Source organism: Scylla paramamosain, chromosome 11, assembly GCF_035594125.1.
Source record: "Scylla paramamosain isolate STU-SP2022 chromosome 11, ASM3559412v1, whole genome shotgun sequence".
Lineage (NCBI taxonomy): Eukaryota > Metazoa > Arthropoda > Malacostraca > Decapoda > Portunidae > Scylla > Scylla paramamosain.
Window position 1 is genome coordinate 26,933,257 of NC_087161.1, and position 20,536 is coordinate 26,953,792.

The 20,536-nt window shown below is 48.8% G+C and overlaps 1 protein-coding gene across 2 annotated transcripts in view; it reads right to left on the reverse strand.

Moving 5' to 3' along the window:
* The window catches only part of LOC135105145 (ras-GEF domain-containing family member 1B-like), a 117,981-nt gene that overhangs the window by 12,992 nt on the left and 84,453 nt on the right, over nucleotides 1–20,536 (reverse strand). For both annotated transcript variants that reach the window (XM_064013198.1, XM_064013197.1), the window contains exons 5-8: nucleotides 16,904–17,065; nucleotides 11,394–11,492; nucleotides 10,014–10,241; nucleotides 73–216 (exon numbers count right to left, since the gene is read on the reverse strand). In XM_064013198.1, the coding sequence (XP_063869268.1) occupies nucleotides 73–216; nucleotides 10,014–10,241; nucleotides 11,394–11,492; nucleotides 16,904–17,065 (633 nt within the window). The remainder of the gene's footprint in view (nucleotides 1–72; nucleotides 217–10,013; nucleotides 10,242–11,393; nucleotides 11,493–16,903; nucleotides 17,066–20,536) is intronic.

Below are 20,536 nucleotides of genomic sequence, written 5' to 3' on the forward strand. Positions count from 1 at the left end.
ATGAACTTTAACACAACAAATGAAAACTCTCCCACCACCACCACCACCACCACCACCACCACCAGTACTCACGGTCTTCTTGAGGCGGGACACGGGGGACATGTTGAGGCCCGCAATGATGCCCATGAGGGAGTTGAAGTTACCGATGTTGAAGCACTCACGCCCCACCTCCACCCACCACTCGATCACCCGCACCCGCTGCTTCCTCTTCACGTGCTGCGGGGGAGGGAGGGAGAGAGGGAGTCAGTTAGTAAGAGATATACAAGTAAAAACAGCTTATATCGTAGGGTGAGTAAGGTAACAGAAAGGAACGTGAAGGAAGAACAAACTACAGCAGATTTGTTGGCCCTTAAGAACTGCAATGCATCAGAAACACAGACACGATAAATGAACAAACTGCACCAGATCTGTTGGCTCTTACGAGAGAGAGAGAGAGAGAGAGAGAGAGAGAGAGAGAGAGAGAGAGAGAGAGAGAGAGAGAGAGAGAGAGAGAGAGAGAGAGAAACTTACATCCAGATACTCCTAATCATGGTAGGAATGGAGAGACAATTTAGCGAGAAAGGGAACGACGGAAGGGAGAAGAGTTGTGGGGGGAGGTTGGGGATTGTTGGGTGGGGGGGAGGGGGAGAGAAAGACTTATGGACCATTAAAACATCCTCAATATGGTAATTATCCACACAGTCCATTAATTGAGTAAACGTTGACACACACACACACAAACACACACACACACACACACTTTCACCTCTCTCTCTCTCTCTCTCTCTCTCTCTCTGGCCATAAATAGATAATGCAGTCAACTTAATAATTGACGAGGCAAGTGGCGCCATCACAGTTAGCACTCAGTGACCGTATTCTAAAACACTAGAAGGCTCAATTTAGGTACACAAGTTTTTAAGAGTATTTTTTATGGTTCTAGTGACAGATTAATAACATTTCTGCATTATTAAAAGGATAAACAGTCTTGAGAAGCCGGCTAATCATCTCTGTGGCCTTGAAAAACAGTCGCGGTGAAAGCAGTGCATTTCTGAATATTGGTCCAGGCAGTCAGGCAGGCAGTCACCGCCGCGCTGCCACACTCGCGCCTCGTAAAGCTTTCCCACGTCACCCTCGCCGCGCAGCCACTCGCTCATTCGTCACTCCTACAAAACTTACAAATTGCCGCGCCCGGAGAGATATACTGCGTGAACTTAATGGCGGTCACTATCAATCTAACTCCAAGGACGTTTTGTCAAGTTTTGCGAGGTGTGTTTGGGTTTGAGTCGAGTTGAATTTCCTCCTTGGCGTCAACGGAGTAGTGAGGAAATGTGGTATAGGAATAAAAAGTGGCCAGGGAAAAAAAAAAAAATGAGTATCGGTAGAAGTAACAAAAAAAAAAAAAAAAAAAAAAAAAAAAAAAAAACGTCACTTGAAAGATATATCACAAAAATAATGGTATGTTTTGGTGTTGCACATGTTACGGGTTTAGCAATACTAGTTTTCCTGCATTGTTTTTCTTCCTTTTGGCTTCTTTTCCTTATAAACACAAAGCCACAAAGCCGATGGTAAACAAACCACTATTTAATTTTCTTGGTCAGCTCCGTAATGTTCCAAAGGCTGTTACGTTATGTTAAATTTAGCAATACTATTTTTCCTATGCCTTTTCATCCCTTTGGCTTCTTTTTTCTTATAAACACGAAACCACAAAGCCAACAAACCACTAATTTTCTTTCTCAGCTCCGGAATGTTAGGTTATGTTAAATTTAGCAATACTGTTTTTCTTTTTTTTATTTATTTTTTTATCATCCCTTTGGCTTCTTTTTCCTTTAAACACGAAGCCACAAAGCCAGCAGCCCACTATCTAATTTTCTTGGTCTCCCCGGAATGTCCCAAAGTATCAGAGCGGCTGCCTTGACTGATGGGATCACTAAATTATTGGAGGTAAATTATCGGAGGCCTTAATGAGGATCACCAGTACCCCGCCGCCCTGCCGCCCATTTATCTGATTACGATGAACCTAATTACCGGCACGTGATCCAACCCTTCGTACCCGCCGCGCCCTGACGTGCTCCTCGCTAATGGATTGTTCTGTGCACGTGCTGGAGTGACATGATATTGCTGGATTTGGAATGAGGTACTTGGGTGAATATTTGTGGTTGGTAAAAAATGTTGATTTAGGTGAGTGTTGTGTGTTTCTGTACAGGAAGTGTGCTTGAGTGATGTTTAGTTGATGTGCACTTAAATGAGTTGTAAAGTAAGAGAAGGCCTGTTTTGGTTGTGTGTAAGGTGTCAGAGTGATGTTTGGAAATTTTGGATAGGTTTGCATTGTTTTCATTTAAGTTTGTGATAAGTTGCTCTTCTCTTCTTTCTTCCTTATTTGTTCTCCTCTTCCTTATCTTTCTTTTTTCATCTTCCCTCCTGATTTTTCCTCCTCTTCCTTTTCCCTCCTCCTCCTCTTCCTCTTCCATCCTATTTTCTCTCTTTCTCCTCTTCCCTCCAAGTTTTTCCTCCTTTTCCCTCTTCACCCTTTTCCCTTCACCCTCTCTTCTCTTCAGATTTTCTCCTCCTCCACCTCCTTTTTAAATACAGTAACTCCCAAACACCTGCACCCCTATGCTGCTTCCACACGACACGGCAAAGAGAGGACTGACCTGCGCGCGTCCTCACTCCTGACACACGCACTACGATGACTGTCTCCCTCGTTTCTCGTGTCCATGGCAGCTTAAGAAGTCGTATATTTTAAACTGAGTGAATTTCAGTCTGCTTACAATGTGTGTGTGTGTGTGTGTGTGTGTGTGTGTGTGTGTGTGTGTGTGTTCTGGGCGTTGATAAATGTTGTGGGCAGTGTGTATATATTTTAAGGGAGAGGGTGAGAGAGGGGAAGGGGAGGTGGGGGAAGTGTGGTGGGGAAATGGGAGTGAGGGTAGGGTAAGATCGTAAATACTTCCCCTCCCTCTCTCCCCTCTCCAACAGCACAACAAGCTTAATTTTCTTTTTCCCTTCTTCTCTTAACGTTCTTTCCCCTTTTTCCTCTCCTTCAGTTTCTCTACTCTTCCTTTTCTACCTTAACCTTCCTTCCTTTTCTTTTCACTTTCTCGCTTTTCCCTTCTCATCCCTTTTCTCTTTTTTTTCCCTCTTACTCTCATCTTTTCTCTCTTCCTGTCTCCTCCACTTCTTTTCTCCCATTTTCCCCTTCACTTTCTCTCCTCTTCCCCATCTCCCTTACCTTCTCCTTCCTTCCTATTCCTTTTCTCTCTTCCCCTACCAAAACTTTCCCCTTTCTCATCTCCCCTCTTCACTCCTACCTTCCCCATCCCTTTCGTCTCCTCCCCTCTCACTCCCCACACTACCAAAGCTTCTCCCTCTCCTCCCCTTCCCTCCAAACTTCTTAACCTACGCCTGCCATCCCCCCTCCCCTTCCCCCCCCAACAAACTTTACCTCTCCTTGCCTCCAAGTAACTTATTTTCCTCCATAATTGCTACATAATTCTCTTTCCTATAATACTTAAGTGCTGCGTTAAGTTATGCTCCTAATATTTTTTTTCCGTCCATTTTTTCCCCTCAGTGATGTAATGCCGTTATAAATTTCAATGTGTTTTATGTATGTATGTATATATATATATATTTTTTTTTTCATTAATCTTCTCGTATTTAATTTTGGTGGTATTTTCTTTAACTTTTTTTCTTTTTTTTTTTTTTTTTAGTGGTAATAAGAAACAGAAACACAGACTCGTATCTTGTTTGCTTCTGCTGCTTCTCTCTCTCTCTCTCTCTCTCTCTCTCTCTCTCTCTCTCTCTATCTATCTATCTGGTGGAGACAAGAGTTAATTAAAATCTATTACACACATTATTTCCACCAAAAGCAGCATAATTTAAACACCCGCATCATTAAACCACAATATTTACAAGGACATTCAAGGCTTTACGTGTTTTCGTTCACCACACGAGTCTTTATTCTCTTATTACTGAAAAAAATTTAAACATAACATTCTTCCAGGTCTTTATAGTGTATGTTTTGGTGATTAGTTGTTAAGCGCTACATTACCCTCGCCCTGACTTTGCACAAACAACTTAATGTTTCTAACGAGGGGTGAGAGTGTGTGCCTGGCTGCTCTAAGTGAAGGCCAGGAGTCATCAGCCACTTCATGTTTGCGACGCTTCCTTGTTCAAGAACGTAACACAATAAGGGAGGCTCCAGGAAGTCATCAGGCCTCCACGTGACGGTTCCTAACACACCCACATATCTATTTCCGCCTGTCATCCTCATTCATACATGTGTTTAATCTTCTAAAGCTCCCTAATGACTCAGCACTAGGAACGTAATTGCTGTGTCTGTTCTATTCATCCACCACTCTGTTTAAATACCAATTCCTTCCCATCGCTTTCCTTAATCTTTTTTTTAAGGTTCAGCCCGTTAGTTCGTTATATCCACATTACTGACACTTGAGAATTTTGCTTACGTCACTCTTGTTAAATTCCCTGTAACACTTAAGAACTCCATCGGATCACAATCTGATCTCTTTTTAAAATCTAACTTTATCAAACTTAATGGACGGACAAAGGCGAGGTGACGGCACAATAAGGCAAAAAAGGGTATTAGCTCCACACACACACACACACACACACACACACACACACACACACACACACACACACAAAGCTAAATTTGATGAGAAAATCGAGTTTCTGCTTATCCACCACTGACAGGCCCCGGCTCACAGTTTCCCTCAGCGCACAGTCGGGGCAACCTGGAGTCAGCATGCCCCGCCACGCCTTGCCAGGACAGTGAGGAGTTACTTTCCCTCATAAATTTTACATGGAAACACATTCTCCTCATGCAAAACAAACATTTCCAGGTGATGCGTTCCTTTACATGATGCACAAGTCAAGCAACAGGTCTTTTTTTTGCCTGTGTGAGTGTGTATTTTGGGGCTTTCTCTCTCTCTCTCTCTCTCTCTCTCTCTCTCTCTCTCTCTCTCTCTCTCAATGATTTACTGGTGTTTTAAGCAGTTATTCGCATATAACTTTGGTGAACTATATATATTTTTTTTAACTGTAGAAACTACTACAAGAAAAAAAAAAAGGGCCATTAAAAGTAATCTCTTAAGCTTGAGGTACAGAATATAAATCAGGCCTCCGCAATTACGTCGGCTGTCATAAGGACTTCCACTACCAATTACAATCAATTAAACTGTTCACTTTTTTATTTTACTTTCAGGTTGTCATTAAATATTTGCTGGCTGGTAATGGTGTTCTCTTTTCTTCTATTTCTTTCTTTTCACTCTTTTTTTTTCTAAATTATTATCATTTCTCCCCTTTCTTGTCTTTCTACTACTGCTACTCATCTACTTTCCTCCCCATCTCTCCCGCCGCCACCACCACCACCACCACCTGCTCCTGTAACAACAATCACTATTACAAGTTCGTTCCGCAACATAACTCTTCTACTACTACTACAACTACCACCACCACCACTACTACTACTACTCATCTACTTCCTTCTCTATCTTCGTTCACCACCATCACCACCACCACCTCCGCCTCCTCCTGGAATAATCACCATTACTATAACTACCGCCGTCTCGTTATGTTTTCTCCTCCTCCAGCCTCACGTCGTGTCCCCGCGGGCCGCTCACCGTGTCTCGCCGCGCCCAGACCCTCACTACAACAGGCCTATCACTGTACACAGCCCCATGCCGTAATGTATCCCTTGGGTGGACTACTACTACTATTACTACTATTATTACTACTACTACTTGTTCTTTCTCTCCTTCACCTCCCTACCCTAATATTCTCCTCTCTAGTTCTCAATCTCCCCTCCTTCATATCTTTCTCCATCTTTCTTAACTCTTTTTTCTCTCCTCCTTTCCCTCCTCCACGCGTCCTCCTCCTCTGCTCCACCTTCCCTATTTCCATATCCTCATCCACTCACTTCCCACCTCCACTTTCCCACCTTCATATCTTCTTCCATTTCCCGTCTCATATTTTCCTCCTCCACTTCCCACACCTCTTATATTTTTTCTCCACCTCTTCCCTATCTTCCTCTATCTCTTCCCCTTCCATATCCTCTTTCATCTCTTCCCTCATTCCCTCCTCCGCCTCCCCTCCTCTCATGTTCTCCACCCTCTCTGTCCCCTCTCTCTCCTCCAGCTTCCCTGCCTCCCTCCCTCCCTCAAGGCCCTTCACTTACGCCCTCACTTCAAGGAAACCACAGCAATCCCCTTCTTAAGTACCAGCGGTTAGACTCTCTCTCTCTCTCTCTCTCTCTCTCTCTCTATGGGCCCCACTTCTTGCCTCCACCGCTTCGCACATCCGCCTCACTCCGTTTTCTTCCGCACTTGGCGAGGCGAATCACCATCATCAAGGGAAAGAAAACGGGGGAAAGAAAATTCTCATAATATCCAGTTACTTCGCTTCTTTCTCCCCGCCTGGTACTCCCTCCCGCTCCTCACCCCTCACGTCCTTCCCGGCCATGTGACTGCAGCGCCTCCACCTCCACCTCCTCTTCCTCCACCTCTCACCATCTGGCTACATTCTCATACTCCTCCACTTCTATAACGTCTCCATCCTAAGCTTCCATACTTTTTCAGTCTCTTATCTTTGGTCTTGTGTCTTCCACCTTCCTTCACTCACAGTTCCACTTCCTTCTTCCACCATCTGGCTATTTTTCACACTATCCTCCACTTACATACGTTCGCTACCCACTCCTCCACACTTTTTCGTCTAGTATTTTCCACCTACTTTGTCCATCCACCCTCCTCCTCCACTTTCACCCACCTCGTAGCTTCTCCATTCTTGTGCTATCATTCACTTCCACTATCTCCACATTTTTCGTCTTTCACCCACACTATCTCAATCTCTCCATCCCTTCCTCCACCCACAGCTCCCTCCCTCCTCTCCTCTTCCTCCAGCAGTACCAAGCGCTTCGTCTGACTAATGGCTTTCATCTAAGTCACTTTATTATTAATATATTTTGTCTTAATCTCCAGAAGCCTTGAGTATTTTCTCTGCTTTCAAGCCCGAGTGACCTTTCTTTTATTCTCCTCGTTTAAGTTTCGAGTCTGGTCATCCCGAGGCGTCCTGGGCTGGCTGGGATTACGTGTAAGGGGTTGGGGAAGTGGTGGAGGCTGGGGTGAGACTGGGGTGGGGGCAAGGGTGGTGGAGAGAGGGTTTAGGGTGGTGTTAGGTTAAGAGCAGTGGGATGGGTGATAGGGTGGGCTGTGGAGAGGTATGGAGGTTTGTGGGTAGGGTGAGGTGTGGTGAAGAGAAGGGTTAGGGTGGATAAGGGATTAGGGAAGCGTTAGGCTAAGAACAAGTGGAGGAGTGAGGTGAGGCAGGGCGAAGACGGGAAGAAATGGAGCTCAGGCCCTTTGCTGAGGCCATAAAACTCGTTCCCTATGCTTGTGATCCTTCGACTCTCTCTCTCTGCCAGGGAATGCAGGGGCGTGCAGGGTTTTGCCTCGGCCTCCACACGAACACAGCCCAGCCAGCCTCAGTACACTCCCCGCCACGCTTTGCTCCTCGCCCTCACACACGAACAGAGCCTTCCGTCAGTGCTTGTGAAACGCATCACGCGAGTCAAGTTCAGCGGTTTGTGTTGCCTCTTTCCTTTCTTGGTTCTAGTCACACGGTTCTCTCTCTCTCTCTCTCTCTCTCTCTCTCTCTCTCTCTCTCTCTCTCTTTTCATTCTTCCCTCACCGCCTCGCCTTAATTTCTTAACCTCCACCGGGATCGCCTCGTGCTTCACCCTCACCCATCACGCCCTTCACCGCCCCGCCCCGCCCCTCCATCACGCCTATCACCCACTCCCCTCCCGCCACGCACCACCTCCTCCTCCTCCTCCCTAGGGTGCTGCAACACGCTGCCTCTGCTCCTCGTCCCCCGTAACACGCTCACAAGACGCTCCTTCCGCCGCCAATGCTCTCTCCGGAAGTGAATATTTGACGTTTTTCTTCATAATTTCGTTTCGCGGCGGGAGTTGCAGCGTTGTGCCGTGCTCGTGTCGCCGCCATTCCTCCCAGCGCCCCCGAGCAATGGAGGAGACGCGGGCGTAATTTTGTCTGGGTTTTAAAGCTTCATGGCCAAGCTTTTGTATTCTCCGGTGAACTTTAATATTTCCATTCTCCTTACTTCATATTCAATTTCCCGGGCGAAATTGTCCAAGTAAATCCAATTTTCCTACATCAAATTTCTGGAGTCCCTTGCTGCACCACTGCGTAACCCGCCAGACAGCAGCGGTGCGGTGAACACGACTGTCTTGACGCGGGCCGCACTCCGTTGCCGCCTGTGTCTACACTACGCAAACCACCACAAGACTTGCAAATCATCGCGGGGATAAAAAAAAAAAAAAAAAAAAAAAAAAAAAAAAAAAAAACCCTTCTCTTCCAGCATCGGGGGACTTTCGGACTGATTTCAAATGTACACGTGTCAGAAACATCATGCGACTCTGCCCGAGGTCTGCGGAAAAACTACGTCACTCTGGCCGAGGTCTGTCCTGAGAGTGTAGAGCGCCTCGCAATGACGCCTCAGGGAGCGCGCCAAATCACTGGCGTGCGGTCAAGGGTGAAGACGTGGTGGTGGTGGTGGCGGTGTGCTGTCTGGGGTCATTACAAGCGCGTGATGACTCCTAGCTCTTGATGGCCGACTCGAGGAAGACTCAACTTTAAAACTTGTCAAAAATATAGCCTCTGCTTAGACGTGAAGGCATTCGGACAGGTGGACAGCGGCACGGTTTCACGAGACACCTGTGTTCCTGCATTCATACCTGCACGGGGCTGAAGGACTGAGCTAATTAAGGTGTTTGGCTGCGATGTCACCTTTTCATTATCCACCCCTCTCCTCTCCTCTCCTCTCCGATGGCTTGTACAGCACATTAATTCTACATAGAGCCAAAACTTGAATTAGCACAATGGATGTTTGCTTCATTCAGGCACCCACATTTTCCCGGCTCACTGTTCAGCTTCATTAGTGAGTGGCGAGCCTCGTCTGGGTGAGGATTACGTCACTCCCGCCTCCCTCAGCCTTCCCCAGCACCAGGCCTCCCCGCACACCCTGACAGCCTCCCCTAGCAACCACAGCCAGGGGGAAAAATTATATTAAATCTGTACTGTGCTGACATTCGAGTTAACACCAAAAAGAGAGAGAGAGAGAGAGAGAGAGAGAGAGAGAGAGAGAGAGAGAGAGAGAGAGAGAGAGAGAGAGAGAGAGAGAGAGAGAGAGAGAGAGAGAGAGAGAGAGAGAGAGGTAGGGGTGGGGGTAGGGAGCACGTGGTATCAGCAATTAAGTCTGTAAAAGCGAGCAAAAACGTACCCGCTGCCTGACATTTTACGAGTGAAGGGTCGCCAGATGATAGGATTGGCCAGCACTGAGTCCCGGTCACCACTTGCCCGTTTTCTATCAAGTGCTGCAAAAATTCTCGAGGGGAGACCATTTTGTATTCCCGTGACCAGCGCTACGGTAATACACCCCCCCATCACTCCACCCGCTCTTGTCGAATCCCCTACCCTCCCCGTCACTATAGTCACGGCGTAATGCAACCCCAATACTGCAGCGCCTTCATATCTATCATTACAGCTGTCCCGCCGCTGCCTCTCATATAAGCGTGCAATAATTAGACCAGTCCTTATATCAGTCACCTCATTACCGTCACCCTGCCTTGCCCTGCCCTGTCTCTCTGTGCAATGACTTGGCTTCGTCTTACCCCATCCTGCCCTACTCAACATCACCCTAACCTCCACCAATCTTTGTCCTGTTCTGTCCCATCTTTACCCTAATCTTCCCTGCCTTAACCTGCCTTACCTTCCTCTATCCTACCCTACTCTATCTTGCCCTACAATGAACTAATTTGCTTCATCTTCTACCTATCCCCCCCAATCATCCCACTCCCTTACCGTCCCATCCCCCAGCCCGCACAGTATCTAAACTAAACTTACCTTGCCCTCCTCTCTTCCTACCGCTTCCCCTACACCCATCCCTCCCTCACCGCTCCACCTTCGCACAGTATCTTAACCTTACTCCCGCCCCGGCTCACTTACCATGCAGGCGTGCGTGGCCACCAGGTAGGAGAGTCTGTTGAACCACTGGATGTAACACTCAAGGTTGCTGGTCTTCTTGAGGTCCTTGTAGCATGCGTCCAGATTATCTTTGGCGAATGCTTGCACAAACTCCTCTGGCCCAATGTATGACAGCTTCTCCAGTTCCACGTGGGTCAGTTGCTGCGCCATCACCAGTGGGCTCGTGCACACCTCCGTGATGTCCACAGGCTAGGGTGGCATTGGAGAGGGGCAGTTGGAGGAGGATAAGAAGAGGAGAGGGAGTAGAACATGATGAGGAATGGGAAGAAAAAGATAAAAGAAGTGGAAGAGGAGGAGGAGGAGGAGGAGGAGGAGGAGGAGGAGGAGGAGGAGGAGGAGGAGGAGGAGGAGGAGGAGGAGGAGGAAAGGAAAAAAAAACGTGACAGCAAAATAAGTAAGAAAAAGAAGGAAAGGAACGAGAAAAAATATGTTAATTAACGAAATACATTATAATTGCATCACACACACACACACACACACACACACAATATCACAGCAAACAACCAGACAACACACCGACACCTCCATCATAAAGAGATTACCAGTAACACCAACAACCACACAAATCGAACTGCAATGACGACGAAATGAAGGGACGAGCAGTGAGGCAGCTGAACATAGCTGGCAACACACTAAAAAGGAAGTAGTTAGCTGTAGTTAGTCGAGTAGGCCTAGGAAACATGACCCTAATTAGCCAGGTCACCACATACATAACCAGCAGTGTGGGTGGTGAGGAGGGAACAAGGGGAGGGGCAAGTGTGGGTAGATGGAAAGAGGAAGGGAGAGGCAAGTGGAGGAAGAGGAGCCGGGAAGGTGAGGGAGAAGGGGGAGGTTGGGAGGGAGGGGGTGAGGGAGTGGGTAGCAAGGGAGGTGAAGTTTCACAAAGTTGGGTTGTGACACTGCACGTTAAGTTGTGAAGAGGAAGAGGAGGAGGAGAAGGAGGAGGAGGAGGAGGAGGAGGTAAAGGAGAAGGAAAGAGGAATAAGAAGGTGGTAAGGAGAATAAAGCGATGATATGGAGGATAAGATGGAATATGAGAGGGAGGAGGAAGAGGAGGAGGAACACGAGGCTGAGCAATAAAAGGAGAAAATGGAATATGAGAGGTAGGAGGAGGAGGAGGAGGGAGAGACCGACAAGGAGGAGGAATAGGATGAGGAGGAAGCGGAGGAAGGCAGAAATTTCCGTAGTGAAAGGAGAGTAAAGGAAAGCCTTGGTGGCGGGAGGGATAGTGGAGGAAGCGGCTGGTGGTGGAGGAGGGGAGCGCTAAGGAAGGTTAAGCTGGAGACTAAGGGACGGCTGGTGGGGGGCGGGGGGGGAGCAGGGAGGCAGTAATACACCTACCTGGGATATGAAGTCAACGGGGGGCGGCGCGGGGGCCTTGGCGAGTCCTTCCTCGTATCGCTCCAGCTGCGTCAGTTTGTTGAGCAGGTTGTGGAGGACCTGCGGGGGGGAGGGAGAGGTGAGTCACCGCGTTATCCTGAGGGTGAGCCGCTAATGACGTGAGGAGATGACGCGGTGACGCTGATGCACCAGCGCGCTTCTCCGCTCATTCCTTGTTCCTACGGATTTGCTCCCCGCGGCCACGTGAAGCGCGGTGATAAGGAGAGGGCGGGTTTAGTTGTCAGGGGGATCAAGAATGGAAGAGAAGGGGATGTACGGAGCGGCTTGCTGCGGGAGAGGATTGGCGTTAAGAGGGCTGGTGTGTGGGAAGTGTGGGCTGCGTGGGGACAGCTGCCCCACTGCTAGGCCAGGGGCTTGGCGGGTTGGGGCGGTTCAGGGGCGGCGGCGTGAGGTCCAGCGAGTCACGTTTTGCTGACTGGATCGCGCCACTACGCCCCGGGCGAGGCGCGAGATTACAGAAGGAGCAGTGTCAGGAGATACTGGTAAGGATTGAGAGCAAGGGACCATGCATGCAGCCAACACTCGAGGCTGCTGGACGCCTTTACTGCCCCACAAAGCCAAGGCTTCATGACGCGCATTGCAAGAATGAATCGTGCCGACTTCTTTTATTCCTGTCATGTTTTCCAAATCCAGATTCTGCGGCAGACACCGAACACCAAATTAGTGGTGCATTCCCCGCACGCTGCCGCCTCGCCAGGCAAGGCGGTCCTGCTGTGCCTAAACATTTATTTCGTGCAGGTTCCCGCCACGCAACACGAACCACGGCGCGCCGGGTGTCCTCGCTGCTGGCAGCAGGCCGCTGAATTTCAGAGCTGTGCGAGTTACGGCGAGACTCTGAAAAGTAGCCAATCACCGAGACTTTTACCAGAAGCATCACTCATGGCGTGATGCACTGCCGGGCCGCGACGCGTGTGCCCGAGCACTGCCGCGTGAGGGACGTGCCGCACTGAGCCAGTAAAACTGAACTTGCAACAGTGTGTTTGTCCTGTGTCACAGCGGCACGCCTGCTGCGCCGCCCCGAGGAGGGAACGACCATCCGGCGTCCCTCCAGGCACAGAGAAGAGGACGCAGTGTCCCGGGTGTTGTATTATGCATTACACGGCGTCAGGTGGTGACCATCTTGCCGGCGAGTCAATCACCTGAGTGGTGCTGAATGGGCACTCACTTGCATGCGAGCTGTCACCGCGCTGATGCCGCTGTCTGCCGCCCCGCCGCCCCATCACACGCCATTGTGCGGTGACGGGCGGCGCGTCAGGCGGGACAGGCGGTGGGTGTCTCACTCCCTACGGGGCTGGCGAACCTTCCTCTATTCCCACCGCTTCCACCGCCGCACGCCTGCTGCTGTGGCTGCGGGGAGGCTGGCGGCCCCATCAATGTGCTGGGGCTTGCGGGGGAGGGGAGGAGAGGGTGGGCCACCCGCATCACTTCACCACACATGCAGGCGCAGCAAGGCAGACCTACTCCGCGTCCTTCCAAACACTGCCACGTTGCCCTGCTTCACTCAGTGAGACTCGAGCAAAGGTTTCGAACGCCGCTCCTGATTCCCGAGACTTAATTATTCAATCATCGCCGCGGAGACCCTCGTGTGGACGCAACAAGCTGGTTCATGTTTTCCTTCTTCATTGATTTTCACACTGCACACTGCCCAAGGAGAACACACTTGTTTACTCACATTGCACACCTTGTAAATAATTAAAACGGATCAGGACTCTTAACCCTGTGTGTGTGTGTGTGTGTGTGTGTGTGTGTGTGTGTGTGTGTGTGAGTGAGTGAGTGTGTGTGAGTGAGTGTGTGTGTGTGAGTGAGTGAGTGAGTGCTTCCCTGCTGCCAGTAAACAAGCTGTCAAAGAGAGAGCTTTGCGACATGCCCACACTCTCCGAGCGAAGGGCGGCGTGGAATCAGATTCAAAGGATTGCCGCCTGGTGCAAGGGAAGCAGGAGAGGCCAGCCCAACCCTACCTCCATCCCCAGCACCCCATCCCCAGCCCTAGCCCAGCCTCTATGAGTGATCGGATCCAGCCACCGGGGCCCTGCACTGTGGGAATGATGGACGCAAGGCTGCCAGTTCCTGCGTCCATTAACTCCTCCTGTCCTTGGATCCTCGCGGGTCTCGCTTGCCGATGCGGTGACCTTTAAAGCTTACTGCCCCTCCCGCCCTATGCTGTACTGCGCGTCTGTACAGCACCGTCCAGAGTTGCTGTTCTGTGCTGGTAATGTCTGTGTAGGTGCTGGTTATGAATCGGTTACCTGGCTTGAGGCAAAAAAAATAATATATAAAGGAAGGACAAAGCAGCAAACGTGTTGGTCCTTACGAGGCTGTCTGTGATAGTAATGAAAGCAACAAAACAGAATAACGAGCGATAACGTGTTTTAGGTCATTCTTACAAGGTGTTTGGTGCGCCAATGCATGAAGCTCCTTGTTCTTGATGCTTTGTTTTGCTTGAGAATGTTTTCAAGTGCCACGGAAACTTCGTCGAATAGTCATGGGTGTATCTTTTCTATAGATGGTGCGGAAGAAGTCTTAAATTGATAGTAGAATCATGAAAACTTCAAAAAATACCTTAAAACCTTTCACAAGAGTCTGTTACAAGTACTTGAGATTAAACACTGTAATATTCAAGGATAAGATTCTGAATACGAGTAGAATGAAGGCAATGCGAGGGAAGGCGACAACACAGCACAGCCTGAGTCGCAGGGAAGCAGTGCAAGGTGTCATGAAAATGTGGAGAAATAGGAAATAAATGCTACCCCTTGCACCTCACAATAACACAGCACTTAGGAAACGCGCCTGCCGCCCACCACGTGCCGGGGCGCTGCGGGCGTGGGGATGACGGGGAGGGGGAGGGGAAGCGTTGAGAAAGGAGGAAGGGGAAGGAGGAGGAGGAGGAGGACCATTAGAGGCGGCGGTCTGTGTAAGGGTTTGAGGGTTCAATGCCACGACCCTGCTGATGTGTTTCAATAATCGATGAGCTGTGTGTGTGTGTGTGTGTGTGTGTGTGTGTCGCGGCTGTTTGGTGCGAGGAAATCATGATGAAAATATTTTGTTTTCTTGCAATCCCAAACCCAGTAACAGCGGCGATGTGGGGCCACGAGTAAGGGGCAGGGATGCGAGGCAGCCTCATTATACGATTTATCGGAAAACAATTGTCAAACATGATTTAAAAAAAAATGTATAACAAGCAAGTATTATCAGCATAAAGCTTGAGTAACCAGGCATGAGGGTGGCCTAACAGGAGACACCACAACCGCCGCCAAGTCTACAGACCGGCGTTGTTCACCACCACAAAGGCTGTAATGGCTACAACGAGGTCTGCATTGTCAGTCCGTTACTCCCATCCACCAAGAGATTACCTTCTTCGCAACATTATGAACAAAAATCTTTAAATGGCTGAATTTTTGTTTATTTCCTTTTCACTGTTAGATGTTTTGCTTTCCAACCCACCCACTACCTTCACACCACCACCACCAGCACATCTATACACCACCACCACTACCACCACCACACCACTACCACCCATAACTGCCTCGTCGCTGCAGACCGCGCGCCAATTTCAACTACCGGACCAATGTTTTGCCCATTAATTCATCGCGGCAGGAGCATCGCCCCGCCGGGACCGCGAATACTCATTTGTTGATGGGATTTAATGAGATGTGCGGCGCGGCGACCATCCCCCCAACATTTACCACCCCCAGCACAGGTGTGGTGGACACAGGGTGCGAAAATTCCCTGCGTGAACGAATTTAACACACGTAAGTCACGGTGAGTAACAGTGAGTGAGTGTAGCAGCCGTGAAGTTTTTATGCTGTAGGACATAAATTACGTGTCCACGGAGGTCAGGACAGTCAGGCAACCCAGACTGTGCTGCATTCCAGGGCCACGCCGCCTGTCTCCTGAGGGTGGGCTGCCCTACACACACACACACAGTGGCTGAGGGTGTGCCGGCGATCAATGCTGGAGTGTGGCAGTGGTGTGGTGTGGTTTGTGGTGGCTGTGTTGACGGCAGGAACAGCGATTATAAACTATGGGCATGAAAATTATTGTGACCAGGAAACAGATGACTTGACAGACATGAAAGCAGAGAAAGGAGCGACTAAGGAGGGATGTTTCAAGTGGCAAGAGGATGAGGTGAGGCGGTGTGGTCGCTTTACTGAAGGCAGGAATAGCAATTATAAACTATGGGGGTGAAAATGATCAGGAAATAGATACCTTGACAGACTTAAAACACGTGAAAGCAGAGGAAAGAGAAATTTGAGCGTGATGTTTCAAGTGATAAGAGGATGAGAATGAAAGGATATAAAAGGCTTGATGGAGCAGAAGGGAGGAACAAAAGGAGGGCTCGACTAAGACCAGAGATACCAAATGCTTCAAGGCTGTCAGGAAATACATCTCCTGAAGCTGAAATAGTGACGCCTGGAGTGGACTGAAGGCGGAGGTGGAAGAGAGAAAAACCATCAACACTACAACTCAAGTGAACGAAGCCAGCGTGAAGGCAACCCACCAAAAGCCTCCACAGTCCACTACACAACACCACCACCTACTATAACCCATCACACCACCACAATGCACCACAACCTACCACACACCACCATAAACCTACCACACACCACTACATGCTACCACAAATCACCACGTCCTACCACACACAACTACAACGTACCACACACCACCACAAACCATCACACACACTACCACACACCACCAGCACATTCCACCACAAGACAGGTTTTCACACACCACACACAGATTGAGTGACAGCCCACTAACACGGCCCAGCGGCTCACGTCGGGCCAAGACTCCTGCAATGAGCTCTTAAGTCTGTCCGGATCAGTTACTCAACATGATTACGTATTGAGATGCTTCCTCGTTCAGATAACAGCGTATTCCGGATAACGGCTGTCGGGATTCGAGATGGATTCACTGTATATCCATTTCTGAACCATGAGGGATGAGGAAAGGAGGTCTGGATGGTCTGGTCAAGGTAACAATCATGAATAAAGCGATTCTACAATGTATTCTAAGCCCCTCGAGCTGTAGTGATAGGTTAATACTAGATGAGCTGTGTCCTGTCTCCTGTGCTGCTTGGAAGGGTATGGATACAGGTGTGAGGTGTTAGGTGAAATAGTTGACAGTATATATAAGTAATGTGACGACAACTCAATTATAGTGTGAAAGAGACGTAGTGAGAGTTCGTCGTATACACATGAGCTGCTGGAGTTGACAAAGAATTAGCTGATGTTCGGTAAGTTAGTTTTTGTGTTTATATATATATTTTTTAGTTGTGTTGGTATTGTTTTGCTGAAGTTTGATTTGTCTTAGCTTTTGAGTTTATATTTATTGTTTCCATGTGTATACAGTTTTAATTTTTATGCTTATTTCGTCTTGTTGTTTGTATTGCTTTAGTTAGTTTCGTGTTTATCAGCGAAGGAAGACGGTCACGCACGGTCACGCACCTGGGTCACGTCGCGGCGCAGGGCGGGCTGCAGGGCGATGCAGCGGTGGGTCATGGTGCGCACGCTGCCCATCATGCGCTCGTCCCGGAAGTCGTAGGGGAAGGTCTCACTCCACTCCCCGAGCAGCTGCACCATGTGGGCCACGAAGCGACCCAGCTTGTCCTGCGGGGAAAGGAAGGCAGGTAAGGGTAAGTATGAAGGGAGACGTACAATGGTGGAGTAGAAAAGAGTGTGGAGGGAATTGAAGGGAAGATAGGGAAAGGAAAAGAGTGTGGAAGGATATGGAGGGAAGACAGGGAAAGTGAGGTATGAAGGGAGACGTGCAGTAGAAAATGGAGAGAAACTAGAACACGGCAACAAACGAACATAAGAACACAAGGGAAGCTGCAAAGAAGCCGTCAGGCCCACATGTGGCAGTCCCTGCATGAAACAAAACTACCTATTGAAAGGAACACTGAGAGAGAGAGAGAGAGAGAGAGAGAGAGAGAGAGAGAGAGAGAGAGAGAGAGAGAGAGAGAGAGAGAGAGAGAGAGAGAGAGAGAGAGAGAGAGAGAGAGAGAGAAGAGAGATACACACTTAAAATGTGTTGTCACGCTATCTAACTTCCAGCGGCGGCATCAGGGCGCGTAGTGGAGAGTTTTTTAAAAGTACAAAGAGCATTCAGCACCATTCGCGCCATAACATTAGGGAGAAACTGCACTTCCTGCCGCTCTTATTCTTTTGGTGGCGGCCTCAGGACACGTGCGGCGCCCCCGTCCTTCGCCCCGGCAGGTAAAGGAGATAGGAAAAGTATATACAGCCTCACATGCCTCCGCCGACACACACACACACACACACACAGACACGCACACACACGCAAGCTCCCCCACGCTCATAACTTCGAAAACACAACACCACAACACCACAACAAAAACATTTTATGGCATTTAATATTTTAGAAACATTTTCGTGGGAGATAAAAGTAAAAGTAATTCACGAGTTTGGTGTTCTGTTTTGTTTCTGTACTGCGTATTTATTATCTTCTACTTTCATTTGTTTATTTAGATTCCGATAGTCACTGCTATATCTTTCTAACACACTCACAGACTCTAATAACCTCCCACAACCTTTCATCTATGCTATTACAACCTCAATTCACACGCCACAGCCTTTCACCCACACAGTACACATTACACCACCACCATCACCACCAACAACCCTTTTCTATTTATTTATCACACACACATCCTTATTTCCTTCCCATTTTTAATTACAAACTTTTCACACTTCCTGCAAAGCGCTGCTGCACAAAAGCATGAGCGTGAGGCGGCACCTGGCGGACCTCCCTGCAAACACCTGCCACCACCACCACCACCACCACCACCAGGGACGCCACTCGAGGGGAATTTAGCCCTTTACGCCCTTCAGTTCTGAGCTACTTTTCCTCTCCCCGCTTCGTGCTGTTTTCCGCGTCCATTGTTTGTCCGCCTTCCTCGCAATCACTGCTAGTCAAACTTTTCACCAGCTGCGTGGCTCAAGCGTCTTACCCACAATGCCCCAGGACACTCTTCTCTTCTCTCCTCTCCTCTCCTCTCGTGTCCGCTGCACTGGCACTGATTCTCTCTCTCTCTCTCTCTCTCTCTCTCTCTCTCTCTCTCTCTCTCTCTCTCTCTCTCTCTCTCTCGCTCACTCAAGTCTCCTTCCTATTCATTCTCAATAAAACAGTAATGAAAGCAAGGCGTCTGATTCACAAAGCAGGGATAAAACAGCGTCTCTCTCTCTCTCTCTCTCTCTCTCTCTCTCTCTCTCTCTCTCTCTCTCTCTCTGTCACTCCCCAACGTGAACATTTACACCAGAATATGAGGAAAAAACTGCAAAAATCCACAAAGCTTACAGAGATTTATACACATACCGTATTTTTTCATATTTTTCGTGTAAACTCTGCCTTAATAAAATGTACACACACACACACACACACACACACACACACACACACACACACACACACACAAACACACACACACACACACACACACCTCGATCTGACGGCTTTAAATACTACAACCACGTCTGTTTGTTCCTTGTGTAGTGAGCCTCCCGTTATAGTGAGGCTAATAATGTGTGGCGTGTTATTGTGCCGCCTGTTGTGTTGTGTTTCCCCTCTTGTCTGGGCCGCGAGGTGGAGGTGGAGGTGGGCAGGTTAATTATAATAATTTCCGCGTGGCTTCATATTGGGTGACCTTGCTGACCTCTCCCTCCCCCTGCCGCTCCTCTGCAACTCCACTGTCACTCCTCTGTCGCCCTCTATTAGCGAGGCACTGCAACTAATGACACATGTGACAACATGCAGTGCCTCTCCCTGTCTGAGTGCTCGCTGTCTCCGCCACTGCCGTCACCACCACCAACACACACCAACACACACACACACACACACACACACACACACACACATACACACACACGTCACCTTTAACACTCATCAGACGTTTCCTTGACTCATTTCCACGCCTCAGTCACGTCTGCCTCTGAGCATGAATAAGAACATGAACAAGAACTCTCAGCTAAGCCACACACACACACACACACACACACACACACACACACACACACACACACACACACACACACACATACACACACACACCCACACACACACACGCGGAAACTCGACTCAATTCAGCGATATAAAGATTCCTTTTTTCCTTTTCACTGGTACGGACATTTAAAACCTCCATCTCTCTTTTCCTTCCACTCTTCCTCTCCTCTTCCTCGCATCCTCTCGTTACTCTTCCTCTCCTCCTCCTGTTCCTCTCCCTTTTATCCTCCTGTTCCATTTCCTTCCACTTCTCCTGTTCCTCCTCCCACTCTTCCTCTACTCATCCAGTTCCTCTTCCTCTATTCCTCCTCTTCCCGTCCTCCTTCCGTTTCTCTTCCTCTCTTCCTCCCTTTCCGCTTTTTCTTCCCGTTCCTCTTCTCATCCTCCCGTTCATCTTCTCCTCCTCTTCTTTCCCTCTTCCCATTCCTATCACCTGAGTTACGGGTTTTCCTTCCTCCTGTACCCGATCACCTGTGTCCTCCCCCTCCTCCTCCTCCCGGTGCTAACAATACTCTATTCATGCAGATTCCATTCAGCGCGTGTCCAAAGCAGTGTCTCCCTCGTATCGGCATCTTTGGGGTTCCTTCTTCAGGTTAACAAAGGGCGCTCTCATTTAGTCCTCCATTTTGTCGAGGCACACTCAAGAATCTCATTACCAAAAGAGTTCTTGTGGCTTGTGTTCTCATGCATGACCCTCATTTAGACCCTTTTACCGCGACGACGATGACTTGTGTGTGTGTGTGTGTGTGTGTGTGTGTGTGTGTGTGTGTGTGTGCGTAAGGGTGTGTAGGGACGGAGGTGCAGGTGTATGTGTGTGTGTGTGTTTTCGTTATCTCGCTCTTCTTTCTTTCTTTCCTTCCTCCCTCACGCTACTTCTTCGATCCAGCTGTTCTATATCTATGTGATGAACTCCTTCTTGTCTTCCTTCAGCGTGCAGTGTGTTAGTGTGGCTTCATTGTCTTTCGCTGCCTTCTCTTCTTTCTTTTCTCACGCTAGTCCTGCTGTCCGAGTCTTATGTCTGTGTTGATGCCATTATCTTCTCTTAGCGTATAGTGTTA